Here is a 20,925-nt window from a genome sequence, read left to right on the forward strand (position 1 = left end):
TGCTCATCAATGATGTAAAAATAAAACTCAATTCTGCCTCCTTAAAGGCAATGGACACTATTACTCAAAATCACTGTTAGAATAAAAACTTACTTGATAACAAGCAATGGAGAGCTGTTGACAGTATAAAACATTGTGAGAAACAGCTCCCTCTGAAGTAACGTAGATTTGGAGAAAGAAGTAATTTTCTACAAATTTGACCTCAGAATTAGATTTATTTTACGTCTCGAAATCAAGCATCTGAAAGCACACAACTTTGTGTGCCAAGGGTGTTTTTCTTCCATTATTATCTCGCAACTTCAACAACCAATTGAGTTTAAATTTTCACAGGTTTGTTATTTTGTGCAGATGTATGAGATACACCAAGTGAGAAGACTGGTCTTTAAAAGTTACCAAAGGTGTCCAGTGTCTTTAAGGCTATGAAGCTGTTATTTGTGAAATAAACCAATCAATAAACAATACATTTATAAAAATAAATGAATCAGGCATATCACTTAGTAGCATCGCTTGACAAAATACAGCAGCCAAAAATTAATATGGTAGCAGTAAGTGGTGACTTTAAACTGAAGAATTGGTGGCCAGTTTGAATTAAAATGCTTGGCGACCATCTTTGAAAGAAATAACAATAATCCTCTTGTAACACCCAAACTCAGGGTACTTGTTTTCTATCGATTGAGGGCGCTGTTCACATCGAGCAGTTGCTACGAGGGCTGAAAGTCAGAGTCTTAGGGCCATGTCACACGAGGCAATTTACGGGCAACCAGTTCCAGGCAATCTCCAAGAAGAAAAGACAGTCACATTTGAATGTTCACATATTTCTCTTGTGGATCATAAGACAATGTTTGAAAATTGACCCGTGTGCTACCAAAGTGGTCTTGTAGTATGCACTGCAGCTGGTTGCCTCCAAGTTGCCTGCAAAAGTTGCCTCGTGTGGCAAGGCCCTTAGTTTCACGATTTTCCCAAGTAAACAGCCCATTGTTCTTCGCCTAAAGTTTTGGGGATTTCCGCCGAGGTTTATTAAACGGTTTGTGCATTGATTTTCTTGCCACTAAAATTATAAAGCTGATTGATTGATTGTGTTATATTTACGTACTGATTTTAAGCCTAAAATAGTTGTATTTTGTCATTGCGTTTAATTTGGTCGCACATGTAATTGGGGATTGTTATTTATACACGCATATTGTCGTTGGTTGATATAACACAGGTTAACGCATAATATTCTATGATTCAGTCAGTTGCTAATTGTGTTTATGTGGTAATTATAGCCCAGGGTTTATAGGTCAAAGTTTGTATAGATTCCCTTCAGGCACATGGGTCAATGTAAACATTGCTTTATTCAGTCCTTTATTTGCATAATTATTGGGGTAATTCTGGTTAGGTCCAATTAATTGGTACAATCACTGAGTATTTCTTGTGACATATATTTTTGTTTCTATTTTCATTGTAGTTAATCTGTGCTAATCACAATGCCTAATGAGAAGAAGAAGAGATATTAAAGAAACCAATCACAGAAGCACAGCATTTTCGTCTTTGGCTGATTCACCTCTTCTTGGAAAAACTTAGACGATCAACTGGTATTTTTTTTACTTGGCCTAATTCACTGGCAGCAATAGTTAGCCCTTTTTCGTATCACATCCCAAAACATGTAAAATGTTAAATGCAAAAGGGTTCTTACCGCCGCAGGCCTGTCCCGTCCAGTTGTCTGTACATGAACACAAACAATTGACAGTGTCAAGCACTCCATTATTTTGACAGGTGAATGGACAAACTGCATATAAAGATAAGGAACATGTACAGGATTAGATTATATATAAAACAAATCTAATAAGTTAACGTGGTCAAGTGGTTTGACTACAGGACTTGCAATCACGAGGTTGTGGGTTCGAGTTTTCCCATCTAACTGCTGATTTCAAAATGACTAAAATAAATATTGCCGTTACTTAATCACAATTTCTTGATTTTATTTTTGTACAACTCATAATCATAGACATTTAACCAATGTTTGCTGAGTTCCCTTGATGAAAAGATCATCTAAAAAAAAACCAAAAAAAAAAAACCTTCTCTTTGACATTACAAGACCCAAATGGTTTTCAAAGTATTTTCATTACAAGAGTTTCATTTGTCTCGAAAAATTAAAGTCACAGGGAAAACTGCATTGAATTTAAATCGGTTAATAAAGTGTTTTTTTTTTACCAGAGCACTCGCAGGTCACGGTATCAAGATACTCGTCGGGACCACAAGTTATGGCACAATCTGAATAAAATTATGAAGGAAGAAAAGACAATTAGTGCCGAATGTATTTATGACCATAATAACTCATATATGTAGCATTCAACATAATCTCATATGGAGATATTGAAACTAATCTTGTTCCATTCCCTTCTGCTCAAACATCACATCCTGCAACCAACAACCCTCACCAAGAAACAATCATCTAGACATTTATCACCAAAATGTTAGAAGCATCAAGAACAAGTTGGACTGCCTACACAGTGAGTTCTTGAGTAAGTTACATCCATTCACTGATTAACGAACCTGTGAGCGACCAATCTACCCCAAGGCTCTGATCCAAGGTGGCATTTGAACCAAGATCCACAGACGATGGTATTAAAATACTCAAAGATACCAAAAATGCAATAAGTCAACATATTGAAAACAAAACCCTGTTTTTTAAAGACACACAACTTTGTCTTTGATTTTTTTTTCCGGAAAGGTCACAAATATATAAAGTTCATTCTAGTAATACAACAATCCTTCAGAGAAATAATTCCATCTGAAATGCAATCAAAGTAAACTAAATATTATATGAAGATCTCCTTAAAAAAAAAATGAACTGAGGGCTTACATTTTTTGTTCTTAATGACTTCATCTTAAATGTTTGCTTGTATGAATATAGTTACTAAAAAAATACCAATCACATGCACCACATATGCACCTCATTGTAAAGCAAATGTTTCTGCTTAAGTTATAACTCTTTATGAAATTATGGTAAATTATTGGACATGGTCTGAAAAGGACCACACTGCCATGGTGAGTGAACCTACCTGTACAAAGTGTTCCAGTCCAGCCTCCATCGCAGGCACATTCACATGTTGCAGCAGTCAATCTTCCACTATTTTCACAGTTTATTAAACATTCTGAACATTGAAAACGAAACAAAAAAACTGATTAACCAATATCTGCCAAACTTCAGAATTTCGAATGCATATTTGGAAATGTGCAGCTTCAGCAGGAAGTTTGTGTTAAGTGTCAGGGTACTTTTTGTAACATAAAACACAATGTCCACAGATTTACATTAAACTTTAAACAGTTTGAAGATTATGATGGTATAAAGTTTCCCTTAAATCATTACTTGCTGAGGAACTGTAGTTTTTGGAAAAAAATTAGTAAAAAACAATGTCACACAAATCAAGTGTACCTATACAAAGTGTTCCTGTCCAGCTTCCCGTACAGCCACACTGACATGTTGAACTATCCAGTACTCCACTATTTGAACAAGAGCTACTTGTGAGTGAACAATCTGCAAGATTACAAAATGGTGAAGTAAAATAGTAACATATGTCTGCCGAACTTTATTATTTCCTGTAGAACACACAAAGAACTACCTACAGGAAAACCAGCAAATAATAACGAGGAATTTGCTAACGCGCCTTTTCCTAAAAATACCAAACGCATACGTGAAAAAAGAAACTTGATGGTTGTTTTTTATAAGTTGTTTCTGAACTAATAAATGGAGATGTAGTTTCTAAGATGTTGTGGCAGATCATTCCAGAGCTATGAAGGAAAGGAAATCTCCCCAGCATGATTTTTAGTTAGAGCAATAACTTTGTGTCTTTCTCATGCTCTTGTGGTATGAGACAGGCAACATTTAAAGAATCTTTTTATTATTGGGTTATTTTGTCCTCACACAAATCTTAAATTTAAGCACCTTGCATTGACAGGCAAGATACTACAATGGTCATCTTGGAATTATCGCATTCTGTGTTATAGCTTTCAAATATTTTCAAGAATTATACAAACTGAAGAAGTTTTTGGTGATGTTCCCCCTTTTCTACCAACCATCATAAAATATATGTTTTGATTTGTTCTTTCATTGATATGTGCTCAGATTCAATTAAATCAACTCAGTTCAACAAAACATTTATTTTGGTATTGCCCTAACACGACAAAATTACATAATTGGTGTATTTATAATATCAGGCCTAACAGTGACTGTTATAAACAGTAGCAAACATTATTAACAAGTCAGAAGAGCAAAAATTAGGATTGAGTGAAGCCTTGGCTTTTGAACCCTAACCTATTGAGAGACCAACACTGCATGTAAGACTCACACAAACAAAGACGGGACAACAAGGACAGACAAACACAAGTGTACCAACACTACCAAAAACGAGCCATCATTGAATTGACTAAAATCATGAAAGTGCAGTCTATCACATGGCCTATGCCACAGAAGAAATACATTACACATTGTGACTTTAGTGTCGTAACCTGTAGGCCTATAGGGAGATGCTTTTTTAAAAGAAGACAGTGAGGACATTTCACTTTGCCGTTTAACCAAAATTCGTTTTGCAAAATGTTCTGCTCAAGCGAACTGAAAACATCAAGCCTTACCTGTACAAGTTGTTCCTGCCCAGTTTCCATCGCAGTAACACTCACACCATGCATCAATCAATGTTCCACTATTTAAACAGGAGTTGATTGAACATTCTGCAAGATTGTATAAAAGACACAAATTATTTTAAATCATGCAGCATTAATCATCTGATATGGATGCTCATCAATGATGTAAAAATAAAACTCAATTCTGCCTCCTTAAAGGCAATGGACACTATTACTCAAAATCACTGTTAGAATAAAAACTTACTTGATAACAAGCAATGGAGAGCTGTTGACAGTATAAAACATTGTGAGAAACAGCTCCCTCTGAAGTAACGTAGATTTGGAGAAAGAAGTAATTTTCTACAAATTTGACCTCAGAATTAGATTTATTTTACGTCTCGAATTCAAGCATCTGAAAGCACACAACTTTGTGTGCCAAGGGTGTTTTTCTTCCATTATTATCTCGCAACTTCAACAACCAATTGAGTTTAAATTTTCACAGGTTTGTTATTTTGTGCAGATGTATGAGATACACCAAGTGAGAAGACTGGTCTTTAAAAGTTACCAAAGGTGTCCAGTGTCTTTAAGGCTATGAAGCTGTTATTTGTGAAATAAACCAATCAATAAACAATACATTTATAAAAATAAATGAATCAGGCATATCACTTAGTAGCATCGCTTGACAAAATACAGCAGCCAAAAATTAATATGGTAGCAGTAAGTGGTGACTTTAAACTGAAGAATTGGTGGCCAGTTTGAATTAAAATGCTTGGCGACCATCTTTGAAAGAAATAACAATAATCCTCTTGTAACACCCAAACTCAGGGTACTTGTTTTCTATCGATTGAGGGCGCTGTTCACATCGAGCAGTTGCTACGAGGGCTGAAAGTCAGAGTCTTAGGGCCATGTCACACGAGGCAATTTACGGGCAACCAGTTCCAGGCAATCTCCAAGAAGAAAAGACAGTCACATTTGAATGTTCACATATTTCTCTTGTGGATCATAAGACAATGTTTGAAAATTGACCCGTGTGCTACCAAAGTGGTCTTGTAGTATGCACTGCAGCTGGTTGCCTCCAAGTTGCCTGCAAAAGTTGCCTCGTGTGGCAAGGCCCTTAGTTTCACGATTTTCCCAAGTAAACAGCCCATTGTTCTTCGCCTAAAGTTTTGGGGATTTCCGCCGAGGTTTATTAAACGGTTTGTGCATTGATTTTCTTGCCACTAAAATTATAAAGCTGATTGATTGATTGTGTTATATTTACGTACTGATTTTAAGCCTAAAATAGTTGTATTTTGTCATTGCGTTTAATTTGGTCGCACATGTAATTGGGGATTGTTATTTATACACGCATATTGTCGTTGGTTGATATAACACAGGTTAACGCATAATATTCTATGATTCAGTCAGTTGCTAATTGTGTTTATGTGGTAATTATAGCCCAGGGTTTATAGGTCAAAGTTTGTATAGATTCCCTTCAGGCACATGGGTCAATGTAAACATTGCTTTATTCAGTCCTTTATTTGCATAATTATTGGGGTAATTCTGGTTAGGTCCAATTAATTGGTACAATCACTGAGTATTTCTTGTGACATATATTTTTGTTTCTATTTTCATTGTAGTTAATCTGTGCTAATCACAATGCCTAATGAGAAGAAGAAGAGATATTAAAGAAACCAATCACAGAAGCACAGCATTTTCGTCTTTGGCTGATTCACCTCTTCTTGGAAAAACTTAGACGATCAACTGGTATTTTTTTTACTTGGCCTAATTCACTGGCAGCAATAGTTAGCCCTTTTTCGTATCACATCCCAAAACATGTAAAATGTTAAATGCAAAAGGGTTCTTACCGCCGCAGGCCTGTCCCGTCCAGTTGTCTGTACATGAACACAAACAATTGACAGTGTCAAGCACTCCATTATTTTGACAGGTGAATGGACAAACTGCATATAAAGATAAGGAACATGTACAGGATTAGATTATATATAAAACAAATCTAATAAGTTAACGTGGTCAAGTGGTTTGACTACAGGACTTGCAATCACGAGGTTGTGGGTTCGAGTTTTCCCATCTAACTGCTGATTTCAAAATGACTAAAATAAATATTGCCGTTACTTAATCACAATTTCTTGATTTTATTTTTGTACAACTCATAATCATAGACATTTAACCAATGTTTGCTGAGTTCCCTTGATGAAAAGATCATCTAAAAAAAAACCAAAAAAAAAAAACCTTCTCTTTGACATTACAAGACCCAAATGGTTTTCAAAGTATTTTCATTACAAGAGTTTCATTTGTCTCGAAAAATTAAAGTCACAGGGAAAACTGCATTGAATTTAAATCGGTTAATAAAGTGTTTTTTTTTTACCAGAGCACTCGCAGGTCACGGTATCAAGATACTCGTCGGGACCACAAGTTATGGCACAATCTGAATAAAATTATGAAGGAAGAAAAGACAATTAGTGCCGAATGTATTTATGACCATAATAACTCATATATGTAGCATTCAACATAATCTCATATGGAGATATTGAAACTAATCTTGTTCCATTCCCTTCTGCTCAAACATCACATCCTGCAACCAACAACCCTCACCAAGAAACAATCATCTAGACATTTATCACCAAAATGTTAGAAGCATCAAGAACAAGTTGGACTGCCTCCACAGTGAGTTCTTGAGTAAGTTACATCCATTCACTGATTAACGAACCTGTGAGCGACCAATCTACCCCAAGGCTCTGATCCAAGGTGGCATTTGAACCAAGATCCACAGACGATGGTATTAAAATACTCAAAGATACCAAAAATGCAATAAGTCAACATATTGAAAACAAAACCCTGTTTTTTAAAGACACACAACTTTGTCTTTGATTTTTTTTTCCGGAAAGGTCACAAATATATAAAGTTCATTCTAGTAATACAACAATCCTTCAGAGAAATAATTCCATCTGAAATGCAATCAAAGTAAACTAAATATTATATGAAGATCTCCTTAAAAAAAAAATGAACTGAGGGCTTACATTTTTTGTTCTTAATGACTTCATCTTAAATGTTTGCTTGTATGAATATAGTTACTAAAAAAATACCAATCACATGCACCACATATGCACCTCATTGTAAAGCAAATGTTTCTGCTTAAGTTATAACTCTTTATGAAATTATGGTAAATTATTGGACATGGTCTGAAAAGGACCACACTGCCATGGTGAGTGAACCTACCTGTACAAAGTGTTCCAGTCCAGCCTCCATCGCAGGCACATTCACATGTTGCAGCAGTCAATCTTCCACTATTTTCACAGTTTATTAAACATTCTGAACATTGAAAACGAAACAAAAAAACTGATTAACCAATATCTGCCAAACTTCAGAATTTCGAATGCATATTTGGAAATGTGCAGCTTCAGCAGGAAGTTTGTGTTAAGTGTCGGGGTACTTTTTGTAACATAAAACACAATGTCCACAGATTTACATTAAACTTTAAACAGTTTGAAGATTATGATGGTATAAAGTTTCCCTTAAATCATTACTTGCTGAGGAACTGTAGTTTTTGGAAAAAAATTAGTAAAAAACAATGTCACACAAATCAAGTGTACCTATACAAAGTGTTCCTGTCCAGCTTCCCGTACAGCCACACTGACATGTTGAACTATCCAGTACTCCACTATTTGAACAAGAGCTACTTGTGAGTGAACAATCTGCAAGATTACAAAATGGTGAAGTAAAATAGTAACATATGTCTGCCGAACTTTATTATTTCCTGTAGAACACACAAAGAACTACCTACAGGAAAACCAGCAAATAATAACGAGGAATTTGCTAACGCGCCTTTTCCTAAAAATACCAAACGCATACGTGAAAAAAGAAACTTGATGGTTGTTTTTTATAAGTTGTTTCTGAACTAATAAATGGAGATGTAGTTTCTAAGATGTTGTGGCAGATCATTCCAGAGCTATGAAGGAAAGGAAATCTCCCCAGCATGATTTTTAGTTAGAGCAATAACTTTGTGTCTTTCTCATGCTCTTGTGGTATGAGACAGGCAACATTTAAAGAATCTTTTTATTATTGGGTTATTTTGTCCTCACACAAATCTTAAATTTAAGCACCTTGCATTGACAGGCAAGATACTACAATGGTCATCTTGGAATTATCGCATTCTGTGTTATAGCTTTCAAATATTTTCAAGAATTATACAAACTGAAGAAGTTTTTGGTGATGTTCCCCCTTTTCTACCAACCATCATAAAATATATGTTTTGATTTGTTCTTTCATTGATATGTGCTCAGATTCAATTAAATCAACTCAGTTCAACAAAACATTTATTTTGGTATTGCCCTAACACGACAAAATTACATAATTGGTGTATTTATAATATCAGGCCTAACAGTGACTGTTATAAACAGTAGCAAACATTATTAACAAGTCAGAAGAGCAAAAATTAGGATTGAGTGAAGCCTTGGCTTTTGAACCCTAACCTATTGAGAGACCAACACTGCATGTAAGACTCACACAAACAAAGACGGGACAACAAGGACAGACAAACACAAGTGTACCAACACTACTAAAAACGAGCCATCATTGAATTGACTAAAATTATGAAAGTGCAGTCTATCACATGGCCTATGCCACAGAAGAAATACATTACACATTGTGACTTTAGTGTCGTAACCTGTAGGCCTATAGGGAGATGCTTTTTTAAAAGAAGACAGTGAGGACATTTCACTTTGCCGTTTAACCAAAATTCGTTTTGCAAAATGTTCTGCTCAAGCGAACTGAAAACATCAAGCCTTACCTGTACAAGTTGTTCCTGCCCAGTTTCCATCGCAGTAACACTCACACCATGCATCAATCAATGTTCCACTATTTAAACAGGAGTTGATTGAACATTCTGCAAGATTGTATAAAAGACACAAATTATTTTAAATCATGCAGCATTAATCATCTGATATGGATGCTCATCAATGATGTAAAAATAAAACTCAATTCTGCCTCCTTAAAGGCAATGGACACTATTACTCAAAATCACTGTTAGAATAAAAACTTACTTGATAACAAGCAATGGAGAGCTGTTGACAGTATAAAACATTGTGAGAAACAGCTCCCTCTGAAGTAACGTAGATTTGGAGAAAGAAGTAATTTTCTACAAATTTGACCTCAGAATTAGATTTATTTTACGTCTCGAAATCAAGCATCTGAAAGCACACAACTTTGTGTGCCAAGGGTGTTTTTCTTCCATTATTATCTCGCAACTTCAACAACCAATTGAGTTTAAATTTTCACAGGTTTGTTATTTTGTGCAGATGTATGAGATACACCAAGTGAGAAGACTGGTCTTTAAAAGTTACCAAAGGTGTCCAGTGTCTTTAAGGCTATGAAGCTTTTGTTTGTGAAATAAACCAATCAATAAACAATACATTTATAAAAATAAATGAATCAGGCATATCACTTAGTAGCATCGCTTGACAAAATACAGCAGCCAAAAATTAATATGGTAGCAGTAAGTGGTGACTTTAAACTGAAGAATTGGTGGCCAGTTTGAATTAAAATGCTTGGCGACCATCTTTGAAAGAAATAACAATAATCCTCTTGTAACACCCAAACTCAGGGTACTTGTTTTCTATCGATTGAGGGCGCTGTTCACATCGAGCAGTTGCTACGAGGGCTGAAAGTCAGAGTCTTAGGGCCATGTCACACGAGGCAATTTACGGGCAACCAGTTCCAGGCAATCTCCAAGAAGAAAAGACAGTCACATTTGAATGTTCACATATTTCTCTTGTGGATCATAAGACAATGTTTGAAAATTGACCCGTGTGCTACCAAAGTGGTCTTGTAGTATGCACTGCAGCTGGTTGCCTCCAAGTTGCCTGCAAAAGTTGCCTCGTGTGGCAAGGCCCTTAGTTTCACGATTTTCCCAAGTAAACAGCCCATTGTTCTTCGCCTAAAGTTTTGGGGATTTCCGCCGAGGTTTATTAAACGGTTTGTGCATTGATTTTCTTGCCACTAAAATTATAAAGCTGATTGATTGATTGTGTTATATTTACGTACTGATTTTAAGCCTAAAATAGTTGTATTTTGTCATTGCGTTTAATTTGGTCGCACATGTAATTGGGGATTGTTATTTATACACGCATATTGTCGTTGGTTGATATAACACAGGTTAACGCATAATATTCTATGATTCAGTCAGTTGCTAATTGTGTTTATGTGGTAATTATAGCCCAGGGTTTATAGGTCAAAGTTTGTATAGATTCCCTTCAGGCACATGGGTCAATGTAAACATTGCTTTATTCAGTCCTTTATTTGCATAATTATTGGGGTAATTCTGGTTAGGTCCAATTAATTGGTACAATCACTGAGTATTTCTTGTGACATATATTTTTGTTTCTATTTTCATTGTAGTTAATCTGTGCTAATCACAATGCCTAATGAGAAGAAGAAGAGATATTAAAGAAACCAATCACAGAAGCACAGCATTTTCGTCTTTGGCTGATTCACCTCTTCTTGGAAAAACTTAGACGATCAACTGGTATTTTTTTTACTTGGCCTAATTCACTGGCAGCAATAGTTAGCCCTTTTTCGTATCACATCCCAAAACATGTAAAATGTTAAATGCAAATGGGTTCTTACCGCCGCAGGCCTGTCCCGTCCAGTTGTCTGTACATGAACACAAACAATTGACAGTGTCAAGCACTCCATTATTTTGACAGGTGAATGGACAAACTGCATATAAAGATAAGGAACATGTACAGGATTAGATTATATATAAAACAAATCTAATAAGTTAACGTGGTCAAGTGGTTTGACTACAGGACTTGCAATCACGAGGTTGTGGGTTCGAGTTTTCCCATCTAACTGCTGATTTCAAAATGACTAAAATAAATATTGCCGTTACTTAATCACAATTTCTTGATTTTATTTTGTACAACTCATAATCATAGACATTTAACCAATGTTTGCTGAGTTCCCTTGATGAAAAGATCATCTAAAAAAAAAAACCCAAAAAAAAAAACCTTCTCTTTGACATTACAAGACCCAAATGGTTTTCAAAGTATTTTCATTACAAGAGTTTCATTTGTCTCGAAAAATTAAAGTCACAGGGAAAACTGCATTGAATTTAAATCGGTTAATAAAGTGTTTTTTTTTTACCAGAGCACTCGCAGGTCACGGTATCAAGATACTCGTCGGGACCACAAGTTATGGCACAATCTGAATAAAATTATGAAGGAAGAAAAGACAATTAGTGCCGAATGTATTTATGACCATAATAACTCATATATGTAGCATTCAACATAATCTCATATGGAGATATTGAAACTAATCTTGTTCCATTCCCTTCTGCTCAAACATCACATCCTGCAACCAACAACCCTCACCAAGAAACAATCATCTAGACATTTATCACCAAAATGTTAGAAGCATCAAGAACAAGTTGGACTGCCTCCACAGTGAGTTCTTGAGTAAGTTACATCCATTCACTGATTAACGAACCTGTGAGCGACCAATCTACCCCAAGGCTCTGATCCAAGGTGGCATTTGAACCAAGATCCACAGACGATGGTATTAAAATACTCAAAGATACCAAAAATGCAATAAGTCAACATATTGAAAACAAAACCCTGTTTTTTAAAGACACACAACTTTGTCTTTGATTTTTTTTTCCGGAAAGGTCACAAATATATAAAGTTCATTCTAGTAATACAACAATCCTTCAGAGAAATAATTCCATCTGAAATGCAATCAAAGTAAACTAAATATTATATGAAGATCTCCTTAAAAAAAAAAATGAACTGAGGGCTTACATTTTTTGTTCTTAATGACTTCATCTTAAATGTTTGCTTGTATGAATATAGTTACTAAAAAAATACCAATCACATGCACCACATATGCACCTCATTGTAAAGCAAATGTTTCTGCTTAAGTTATAACTCTTTATGAAATTATGGTAAATTATTGGACATGGTCTGAAAAGGACCACACTGCCATGGTGAGTGAACCTACCTGTACAAAGTGTTCCAGTCCAGCCTCCATCGCAGGCACATTCACATGTTGCAGCAGTCAATCTTCCACTATTTTCACAGTTTATTAAACATTCTGAACATTGAAAACGAAACCAAAAAACTGATTAACCAATATCTGCCAAACTTCAGAATTTCGAATGCATATTTGGAAATGTGCAGCTTCAGCAGGAAGTTTGTGTTAAGTGTCAGGGTACTTTTTGTAACATAAAACACAATGTCCACAGATTTACATTAAACTTTAAACAGTTTGAAGATTATGATGGTATAAAGTTTCCCTTAAATCATTACTTGCTGAGGAACTGTAGTTTTTGGAAAAAAATTAGTAAAAAACAATGTCACACAAATCAAGTGTACCTATACAAAGTGTTCCTGTCCAGCTTCCCGTACAGCCACACTGACATGTTGAACTATCCAGTACTCCACTATTTGAACAAGAGCTACTTGTGAGTGAACAATCTGCAAGATTACAAAATGGTGAAGTAAAATAGTAACATATGTCTGCCGAACTTTATTATTTCCTGTAGAACACACAAAGAACTACCTACAGGAAAACCAGCAAATAATAACGAGGAATTTGCTAACGCGCCTTTTCCTAAAAATACCAAACGCATACGTGAAAAAAGAAACTTGATGGTTGTTTTTTATAAGTTGTTTCTGAACTAATAAATGGAGATGTAGTTTCTAAGATGTTGTGGCAGATCATTCCAGAGCTATGAAGGAAAGGAAATCTCCCCAGCATGATTTTTAGTTAGAGCAATAACTTTGTGTCTTTCTCATGCTCTTGTGGTATGAGACAGGCAACATTTAAAGAATCTTTTTATTATTGGGTTATTTTGTCCTCACACAAATCTTAAATTTAAGCACCTTGCATTGACAGGCAAGATACTACAATGGTCATCTTGGAATTATCGCATTCTGTGTTATAGCTTTCAAATATTTTCAAGAATTATACAAACTGAAGAAGTTTTTGGTGATGTTCCCCCTTTTCTACCAACCATCATAAAATATATGTTTTGATTTGTTCTTTCATTGATATGTGCTCAGATTCAATTAAATCAACTCAGTTCAACAAAACATTTATTTTGGTATTGCCCTAACACGACAAAATTACATAATTGGTGTATTTATAATATCAGGCCTAACAGTGACTGTTATAAACAGTAGCAAACATTATTAACAAGTCAGAAGAGCAAAAATTAGGATTGAGTGAAGCCTTGGCTTTTGAACCCTAACCTATTGAGAGACCAACACTGCATGTAAGACTCACACAAACAAAGACGGGACAACAAGGACAGACAAACACAAGTGTACCAACACTACCAAAAACGAGCCATCATTGAATTGACTAAAATCATGAAAGTGCAGTCTATCACATGGCCTATGCCACAGAAGAAATACATTACACATTGTGACTTTAGTGTCGTAACCTGTAGGCCTATAGGGAGATGCTTTTTTAAAAGAAGACAGTGAGGACATTTCACTTTGCCGTTTAACCAAAATTCGTTTTGCAAAATGTTCTGCTCAAGCGAACTGAAAACATCAAGCCTTACCGGTACAAGTTGTTCCTGCCCAGTTTCCATCGCAGTAACACTCACACCATGCATCAATCAATGTTCCACTATTTAAACAGGAGTTGATTGAACATTCTGCAAGATTGTATAAAAGACACAAATTATTTTAAATCATGCAGCATTAATCATCTGATATGGATGCTCATCAATGATGTAAAAATAAAACTCAATTCTGCCTCCTTAAAGGCAATGGACACTATTACTCAAAATCACTGTTAGAATAAAAACTTACTTGATAACAAGCAATGGAGAGCTGTTGACAGTATAAAACATTGTGAGAAACAGCTCCCTCTGAAGTAACGTAGATTTGGAGAAAGAAGTAATTTTCTACAAATTTGACCTCAGAATTAGATTTATTTTACGTCTCGAAATCAAGCATCTGAAAGCACACAACTTTGTGTGCCAAGGGTGTTTTTCTTCCATTATTATCTCGCAACTTCAACAACCAATTGAGTTTAAATTTTCACAGGTTTGTTATTTTGTGCAGATGTATGAGATACACCAAGTGAGAAGACTGGTCTTTAAAAGTTACCAAAGGTGTCCAGTGTCTTTAAGGCTATGAAGCTTTTGTTTGTGAAATAAACCAATCAATAAACAATACATTTATAAAAATAAATGAATCAGGCATATCACTTAGTAGCATCGCTTGACAAAATACAGCAGCCAAAAATTAATATGGTAGCAGTAAGTGGTGACTTTAAACTGAAGAATTGGTGGCCAGTTTGAATTAAAATGCTTGGCGACCATCTTTGAAAGAAATAACAATAATCCTCTTGTAACACCCAAACTCAGGGTACTTGTTTTCTATCGATTGAGGGCGCTGTTCACATCGAGCAGTTGCTACGAGGGCTGAAAGTCAGAGTCTTAGGGCCATGTCACACGAGGCAATTTACGGGCAACCAGTTCCAGGCAATCTCCAAGAAGAAAAGACAGTCACATTTGAATGTTCACATATTTCTCTTGTGGATCATAAGACAATGTTTGAAAATTGACCCGTGTGCTACCAAAGTGGTCTTGTAGTATGCACTGCAGCTGGTTGCCTCCAAGTTGCCTGCAAAAGTTGCCTCGTGTGGCAAGGCCCTTAGTTTCACGATTTTCCCAAGTAAACAGCCCATTGTTCTTCGCCTAAAGTTTTGGGGATTTCCGCCGAGGTTTATTAAACGGTTTGTGCATTGATTTTCTTGCCACTAAAATTATAAAGCTGATTGATTGATTGTGTTATATTTACGTACTGATTTTAAGCCTAAAATAGTTGTATTTTGTCATTGCGTTTAATTTGGTCGCACATGTAATTGGGGATTGTTATTTATACACGCATATTGTCGTTGGTTGATATAACACAGGTTAACGCATAATATTCTATGATTCAGTCAGTTGCTAATTGTGTTTATGTGGTAATTATAGCCCAGGGTTTATAGGTCAAAGTTTGTATAGATTCCCTTCAGGCACATGGGTCAATGTAAACATTGCTTTATTCAGTCCTTTATTTGCATAATTATTGGGGTAATTCTGGTTAGGTCCAATTAATTGGTACAATCACTGAGTATTTCTTGTGACATATATTTTTGTTTCTATTTTCATTGTAGTTAATCTGTGCTAATCACAATGCCTAATGAGAAGAAGAAGAGATATTAAAGAAACCAATCACAGAAGCACAGCATTTTCGTCTTTGGCTGATTCACCTCTTCTTGGAAAAACTTAGACGATCAACTGGTATTTTTTTTACTTGGCCTAATTCACTGGCAGCAATAGTTAGCCCTTTTTCGTATCACATCCCAAAACATGTAAAATGTTAAATGCAAAAGGGTTCTTACCGCCGCAGGCCTGTCCCGTCCAGTTGTCTGTACATGAACACAAACAATTGACAGTGTCAAGCACTCCATTATTTTGACAGGTGAATGGACAAACTGCATATAAAGATAAGGAACATGTACAGGATTAGATTATATATAAAACAAATCTAATAAGTTAACGTGGTCAAGTGGTTTGACTACAGGACTTGCAATCACGAGGTTGTGGGTTCGAGTTTTCCCATCTAACTGCTGATTTCAAAATGACTAAAATAAATATTGCCGTTACTTAATCACAATTTCTTGATTTTATTTTTGTACAACTCATAATCATAGACATTTAACCAATGTTTGCTGAGTTCCCTTGATGAAAAGATCATCTAAAAAAAAACCAAAAAAAAAAAACCTTCTCTTTGACATTACAAGACCCAAATGGTTTTCAAAGTATTTTCATTACAAGAGTTTCATTTGTCTCGAAAAATTAAAGTCACAGGGAAAACTGCATTGAATTTAAATCGGTTAATAAAGTGTTTTTTTTTTACCAGAGCACTCGCAGGTCACGGTATCAAGATACTCGTCGGGACCACAAGTTATGGCACAATCTGAATAAAATTATGAAGGAAGAAAAGACAATTAGTGCCGAATGTATTTATGACCATAATAACTCATATATGTAGCATTCAACATAATCTCATATGGAGATATTGAAACTAATCTTGTTCCATTCCCTTCTGCTCAAACATCACATCCTGCAACCAACAACCCTCACCAAGAAACAATCATCTAGACATTTATCACCAAAATGTTAGAAGCATCAAGAACAAGTTGGACTGCCTCCACAGTGAGTTCTTGAGTAAGTTACATCCATTCACTGATTAACGAACCTGTGAGCGACCAATCTACCCCAAGGCTCTGATCCAAGGTGGCATTTGAACCAAGATCCACAGACGATGGTATTAAAATACTCAAAGATACCAAAAATGCAATAAGTCAACATATTGAAAACAAAACCCTGTTTTTTAAAGACACACAACTTTGTCTTTGATTTTTTTTTCCGGAAAGGTCACAAATATATAAAGTTCATTCTAGTAATACAACAATCCTTCAGAGAAATAATTCCATCTGAAATGCAATCAAAGTAAACTAAATATTATATGAAGATCTCCTTAAAAAAAAAATGAACTGAGGGCTTACATTTTTTGTTCTTAATGACTTCATCTTAAATGTTTGCTTGTATGAATATAGTTACTAAAAAAATACCAATCACATGCACCACATATGCACCTCATTGTAAAGCAAATGTTTCTGCTTAAGTTATAACTCTTTATGAAATTATGGTAAATTATTGGACATGGTCTGAAAAGGACCACACTGCCATGGTGAGTGAACCTACCTGTACAAAGTGTTCCAGTCCAGCCTCCATCGCAGGCACATTCACATGTTGCAGCAGTCAATCTTCCACTATTTTCACAGTTTATTAAACATTCTGAACATTGAAAACGAAACAAAAAAACTGATTAACCAATATCTGCCAAACTTCAGAATTTCGAATGCATATTTGGAAATGTGCAGCTTCAGCAGGAAGTTTGTGTTAAGTGTCAGGGTACTTTTTGTAACATAAAACACAATGTCCACAGATTTACATTAAACTTTAAACAGTTTGAAGATTATGATGGTATAAAGTTTCCCTTAAATCATTACTTGCTGAGGAACTGTAGTTTTTGGAAAAAAATTAGTAAAAAACAATGTCACACAAATCAAGTGTACCTATACAAAGTGTTCCTGTCCAGCTTCCCGTACAGCCACACTGACATGTTGAACTATCCAGTACTCCACTATTTGAACAAGAGCTACTTGTGAGTGAACAATCTGCAAGATTACAAAATGGTGAAGTAAAATAGTAACATATGTCTGCCGAACTTTATTATTTCCTGTAGAACACACAAAGAACTACCTACAGGAAAACCAGCAAATAATAACGAGGAATTTGCTAACGCGCCTTTTCCTAAAAATACCAAACGCATACGTGAAAAAAGAAACTTGATGGTTGTTTTTTATAAGTTGTTTCTGAACTAATAAATGGAGATGTAGTTTCTAAGATGTTGTGGCAGATCATTCCAGAGCTATGAAGGAAAGGAAATCTCCCCAGCATGATTTTTAGTTAGAGCAATAACTTTGTGTCTTTCTCATGCTCTTGTGGTATGAGACAGGCAACATTTAAAGAATCTTTTTATTATTGGGTTATTTTGTCCTCACACAAATCTTAAATTTAAGCACCTTGCATTGACAGGCAAGATACTACAATGGTCATCTTGGAATTATCGCATTCTGTGTTATAGCTTTCAAATATTTTCAAGAATTATACAAACTGAAGAAGTTTTTGGTGATGTTCCCCCTTTTCTACCAACCATCATAAAATATATGTTTTGATTTGTTCTTTCATTGATATGTGCTCAGATTCAATTAAATCAACTCAGTTCAACAAAACATTTATTTTGGTATTGCCCTAACACGACAAAATTACATAATTGGTGTATTTATAATATCAGGCCTAACAGTGACTGTTATAAACAGTAGCAAACATTATTAACAAGTCAGAAGAGCAAAAATTAGGATTGAGTGAAGCCTTGGCTTTTGAACCCTAACCTATTGAGAGACCAACACTGCATGTAAGACTCACACAAACAAAGACGGGACAACAAGGACAGACAAACACAAGTGTACCAACACTACCAAAAACGAGCCATCATTGAATTGACTAAAATCATGAAAGTGCAGTCTATCACATGGCCTATGCCACAGAAGAAATACATTACACATTGTGACTTTAGTGTCGTAACCTGTAGGCCTATAGGGAGATGCTTTTTTAAAAGAAGACAGTGAGGACATTTCACTTTGCCGTTTAACCAAAATTCGTTTTGCAAAATGTTCTGCTCAAGCGAACTGAAAACATCAAGCCTTACCTGTACAAGTTGTTCCTGCCCAGTTTCCATCGCAGTAACACTCACACCATGCATCAATCAATGTTCCACTATTTAAACAGGAGTTGATTGAACATTCTGCAAGATTGTATAAAAGACACAAATTATTTTAAATCATGCAGCATTAATCATCTGATATGGATGCTCATCAATGATGTAAAAATAAAACTCAATTCTGCCTCCTTAAAGGCAATGGACACTATTACTCAAAATCACTGTTAGAATAAAAACTTACTTGATAACAAGCAATGGAGAGCTGTTGACAGTATAAAACATTGTGAGAAACAGCTCCCTCTGAAGTAACGTAGATTTGGAGAAAGAAGTAATTTTCTACAAATTTGACCTCAGAATTAGATTTATTTTACGTCTCGAAATCAAGCATCTGAAAGCACACAACTTTGTGTGCCAAGGGTGTTTTTCTTCCATTATTATCTCGCAACTTCAACAACCAATTGAGTTTAAATTTTCACAGGTTTGTTATTTTGTGCAGATGTATGAGATACACCAAGTGAGAAGACTGGTCTTTAAAAGTTACCAAAGGTGTCCAGTGTCTTTAAGGCTATGAAGCTGTTATTTGTGAAATAAACCAATCAATAAACAATACATTTATAAAAATAAATGAATCAGGCATATCACTTAGTAGCATCGCTTGACAAAATACAGCAGCCAAAAATTAATATGGTAGCAGTAAGTGGTGACTTTAAACTGAAGAATTGGTGGCCAGTTTGAATTAAAATGCTTGGCGACCATCTTTGAAAGAAATAACAATAATCCTCTTGTAACACCCAAACTCAGGGTACTTGTTTTCTATCGATTGAGGGCGCTGTTCACATCGAGCAGTTGCTACGAGGGCTGAAAGTCAGAGTCTTAGGGCCATGTCACACGAGGCAATTTACGGGCAACCAGTTCCAGGCAATCTCCAAGAAGAAAAGACAGTCACATTTGAATGTTCACATATTTCTCTTGTGGATCATAAGACAATGTTTGAAAATTGACCCGTGTGCTACCAAAGTGGTCTTGTAGTATGCACTGCAGCTGGTTGCCTCCAAGTTGCCTGCAAAAGTTGCCTCGTGTGGCAAGGCCCTTAGTTTCACGATTTTCCCAAGTAAACAGCCCATTGTTCTTCGCCTAAAGTTTTGGGGATTTCCGCCGAGGTTTATTAAACGGTTTGTGCATTGATTTTCTTGCCACTAAAATTATAAAGCTGATTGATTGATTGTGTTATATTTACGTACTGATTTTAAGCCTAAAATAGTTGTATTTTGTCATTGCGTTTAATTTGGTCGCACATGTAATTGGGGATTGTTATTTATACACGCATATTGTCGTTGGTTGATATAACACAGGTTAACGCATAATATTCTATGATTCAGTCAGTTGCTAATTGTGTTTATGTGGTAATTATAGCCCAGGGTTTATAGGTCAAAGTTTGTATAGATTCCCTTCAGGCACATGGGTCAATGTAAACATTGCTTTATTCAGTCCTTTATTTGCATAATTATTGGGGTAATTCTGGTTAGGTCCAATTAATTGGTACAATCACTGAGTATTTCTTGTGACATATATTTTTGTTTCTATTTTCATTGTAGTTAATCTGTGCTAATCACAATGCCTAATGAGAAGAAGAAGAGATATTAAAGAAACCAATCACAGAAGCACAGCATTTTCGTCTTTGGCTGATTCACCTCTTCTTGGAAAAACTTAGACGATCAACTGGTATTTTTTTTACTTGGCCTAATTCACTGGCAGCAATAGTTAGCCCTTTTTCGTATCACATCCCAAAACATGTAAAATGTTAAATGCAAAAGGGTTCTTACCGCCGCAGGCCTGTCCCGTCCAGTTGTCTGTACATGAACACAAACAATTGACAGTGTCAAGCACTCCATTATTTTGACAGGTGAATGGACAAACTGCATATAAAGATAAGGAACATGTACAGGATTAGATTATATATAAAACAAATCTAATA

General features: G+C 35.5%; 1 protein-coding gene across 1 annotated transcript in view; it reads right to left on the bottom strand.

The window, feature by feature from the left end:
• The window catches only part of LOC139942679 (uncharacterized), a 164,233-nt gene that overhangs the window by 113,477 nt on the left and 29,831 nt on the right, over positions 1–20,925 (bottom strand). The window contains exons 11-27 of the mRNA XM_071939494.1: positions 20,774–20,866; positions 18,939–19,034; positions 17,369–17,461; positions 16,518–16,577; positions 16,000–16,092; positions 14,165–14,260; positions 12,595–12,687; positions 11,743–11,802; positions 11,224–11,316; positions 9,389–9,484; positions 7,819–7,911; positions 6,968–7,027; positions 6,450–6,542; positions 4,615–4,710; positions 3,045–3,137; positions 2,194–2,253; positions 1,676–1,768 (exon numbers count right to left, since the gene is read on the bottom strand). Coding sequence (XP_071795595.1) covers positions 1,676–1,768; positions 2,194–2,253; positions 3,045–3,137; positions 4,615–4,710; positions 6,450–6,542; positions 6,968–7,027; positions 7,819–7,911; positions 9,389–9,484; positions 11,224–11,316; positions 11,743–11,802; positions 12,595–12,687; positions 14,165–14,260; positions 16,000–16,092; positions 16,518–16,577; positions 17,369–17,461; positions 18,939–19,034; positions 20,774–20,866 — 1,461 coding nt within the window. The remainder of the gene's footprint in view (positions 1–1,675; positions 1,769–2,193; positions 2,254–3,044; positions 3,138–4,614; positions 4,711–6,449; positions 6,543–6,967; positions 7,028–7,818; positions 7,912–9,388; positions 9,485–11,223; positions 11,317–11,742; positions 11,803–12,594; positions 12,688–14,164; positions 14,261–15,999; positions 16,093–16,517; positions 16,578–17,368; positions 17,462–18,938; positions 19,035–20,773; positions 20,867–20,925) is intronic.

This window comes from Asterias amurensis, chromosome 10 (assembly GCF_032118995.1).
Source record: "Asterias amurensis chromosome 10, ASM3211899v1".
NCBI lineage: Eukaryota > Metazoa > Echinodermata > Asteroidea > Forcipulatida > Asteriidae > Asterias > Asterias amurensis.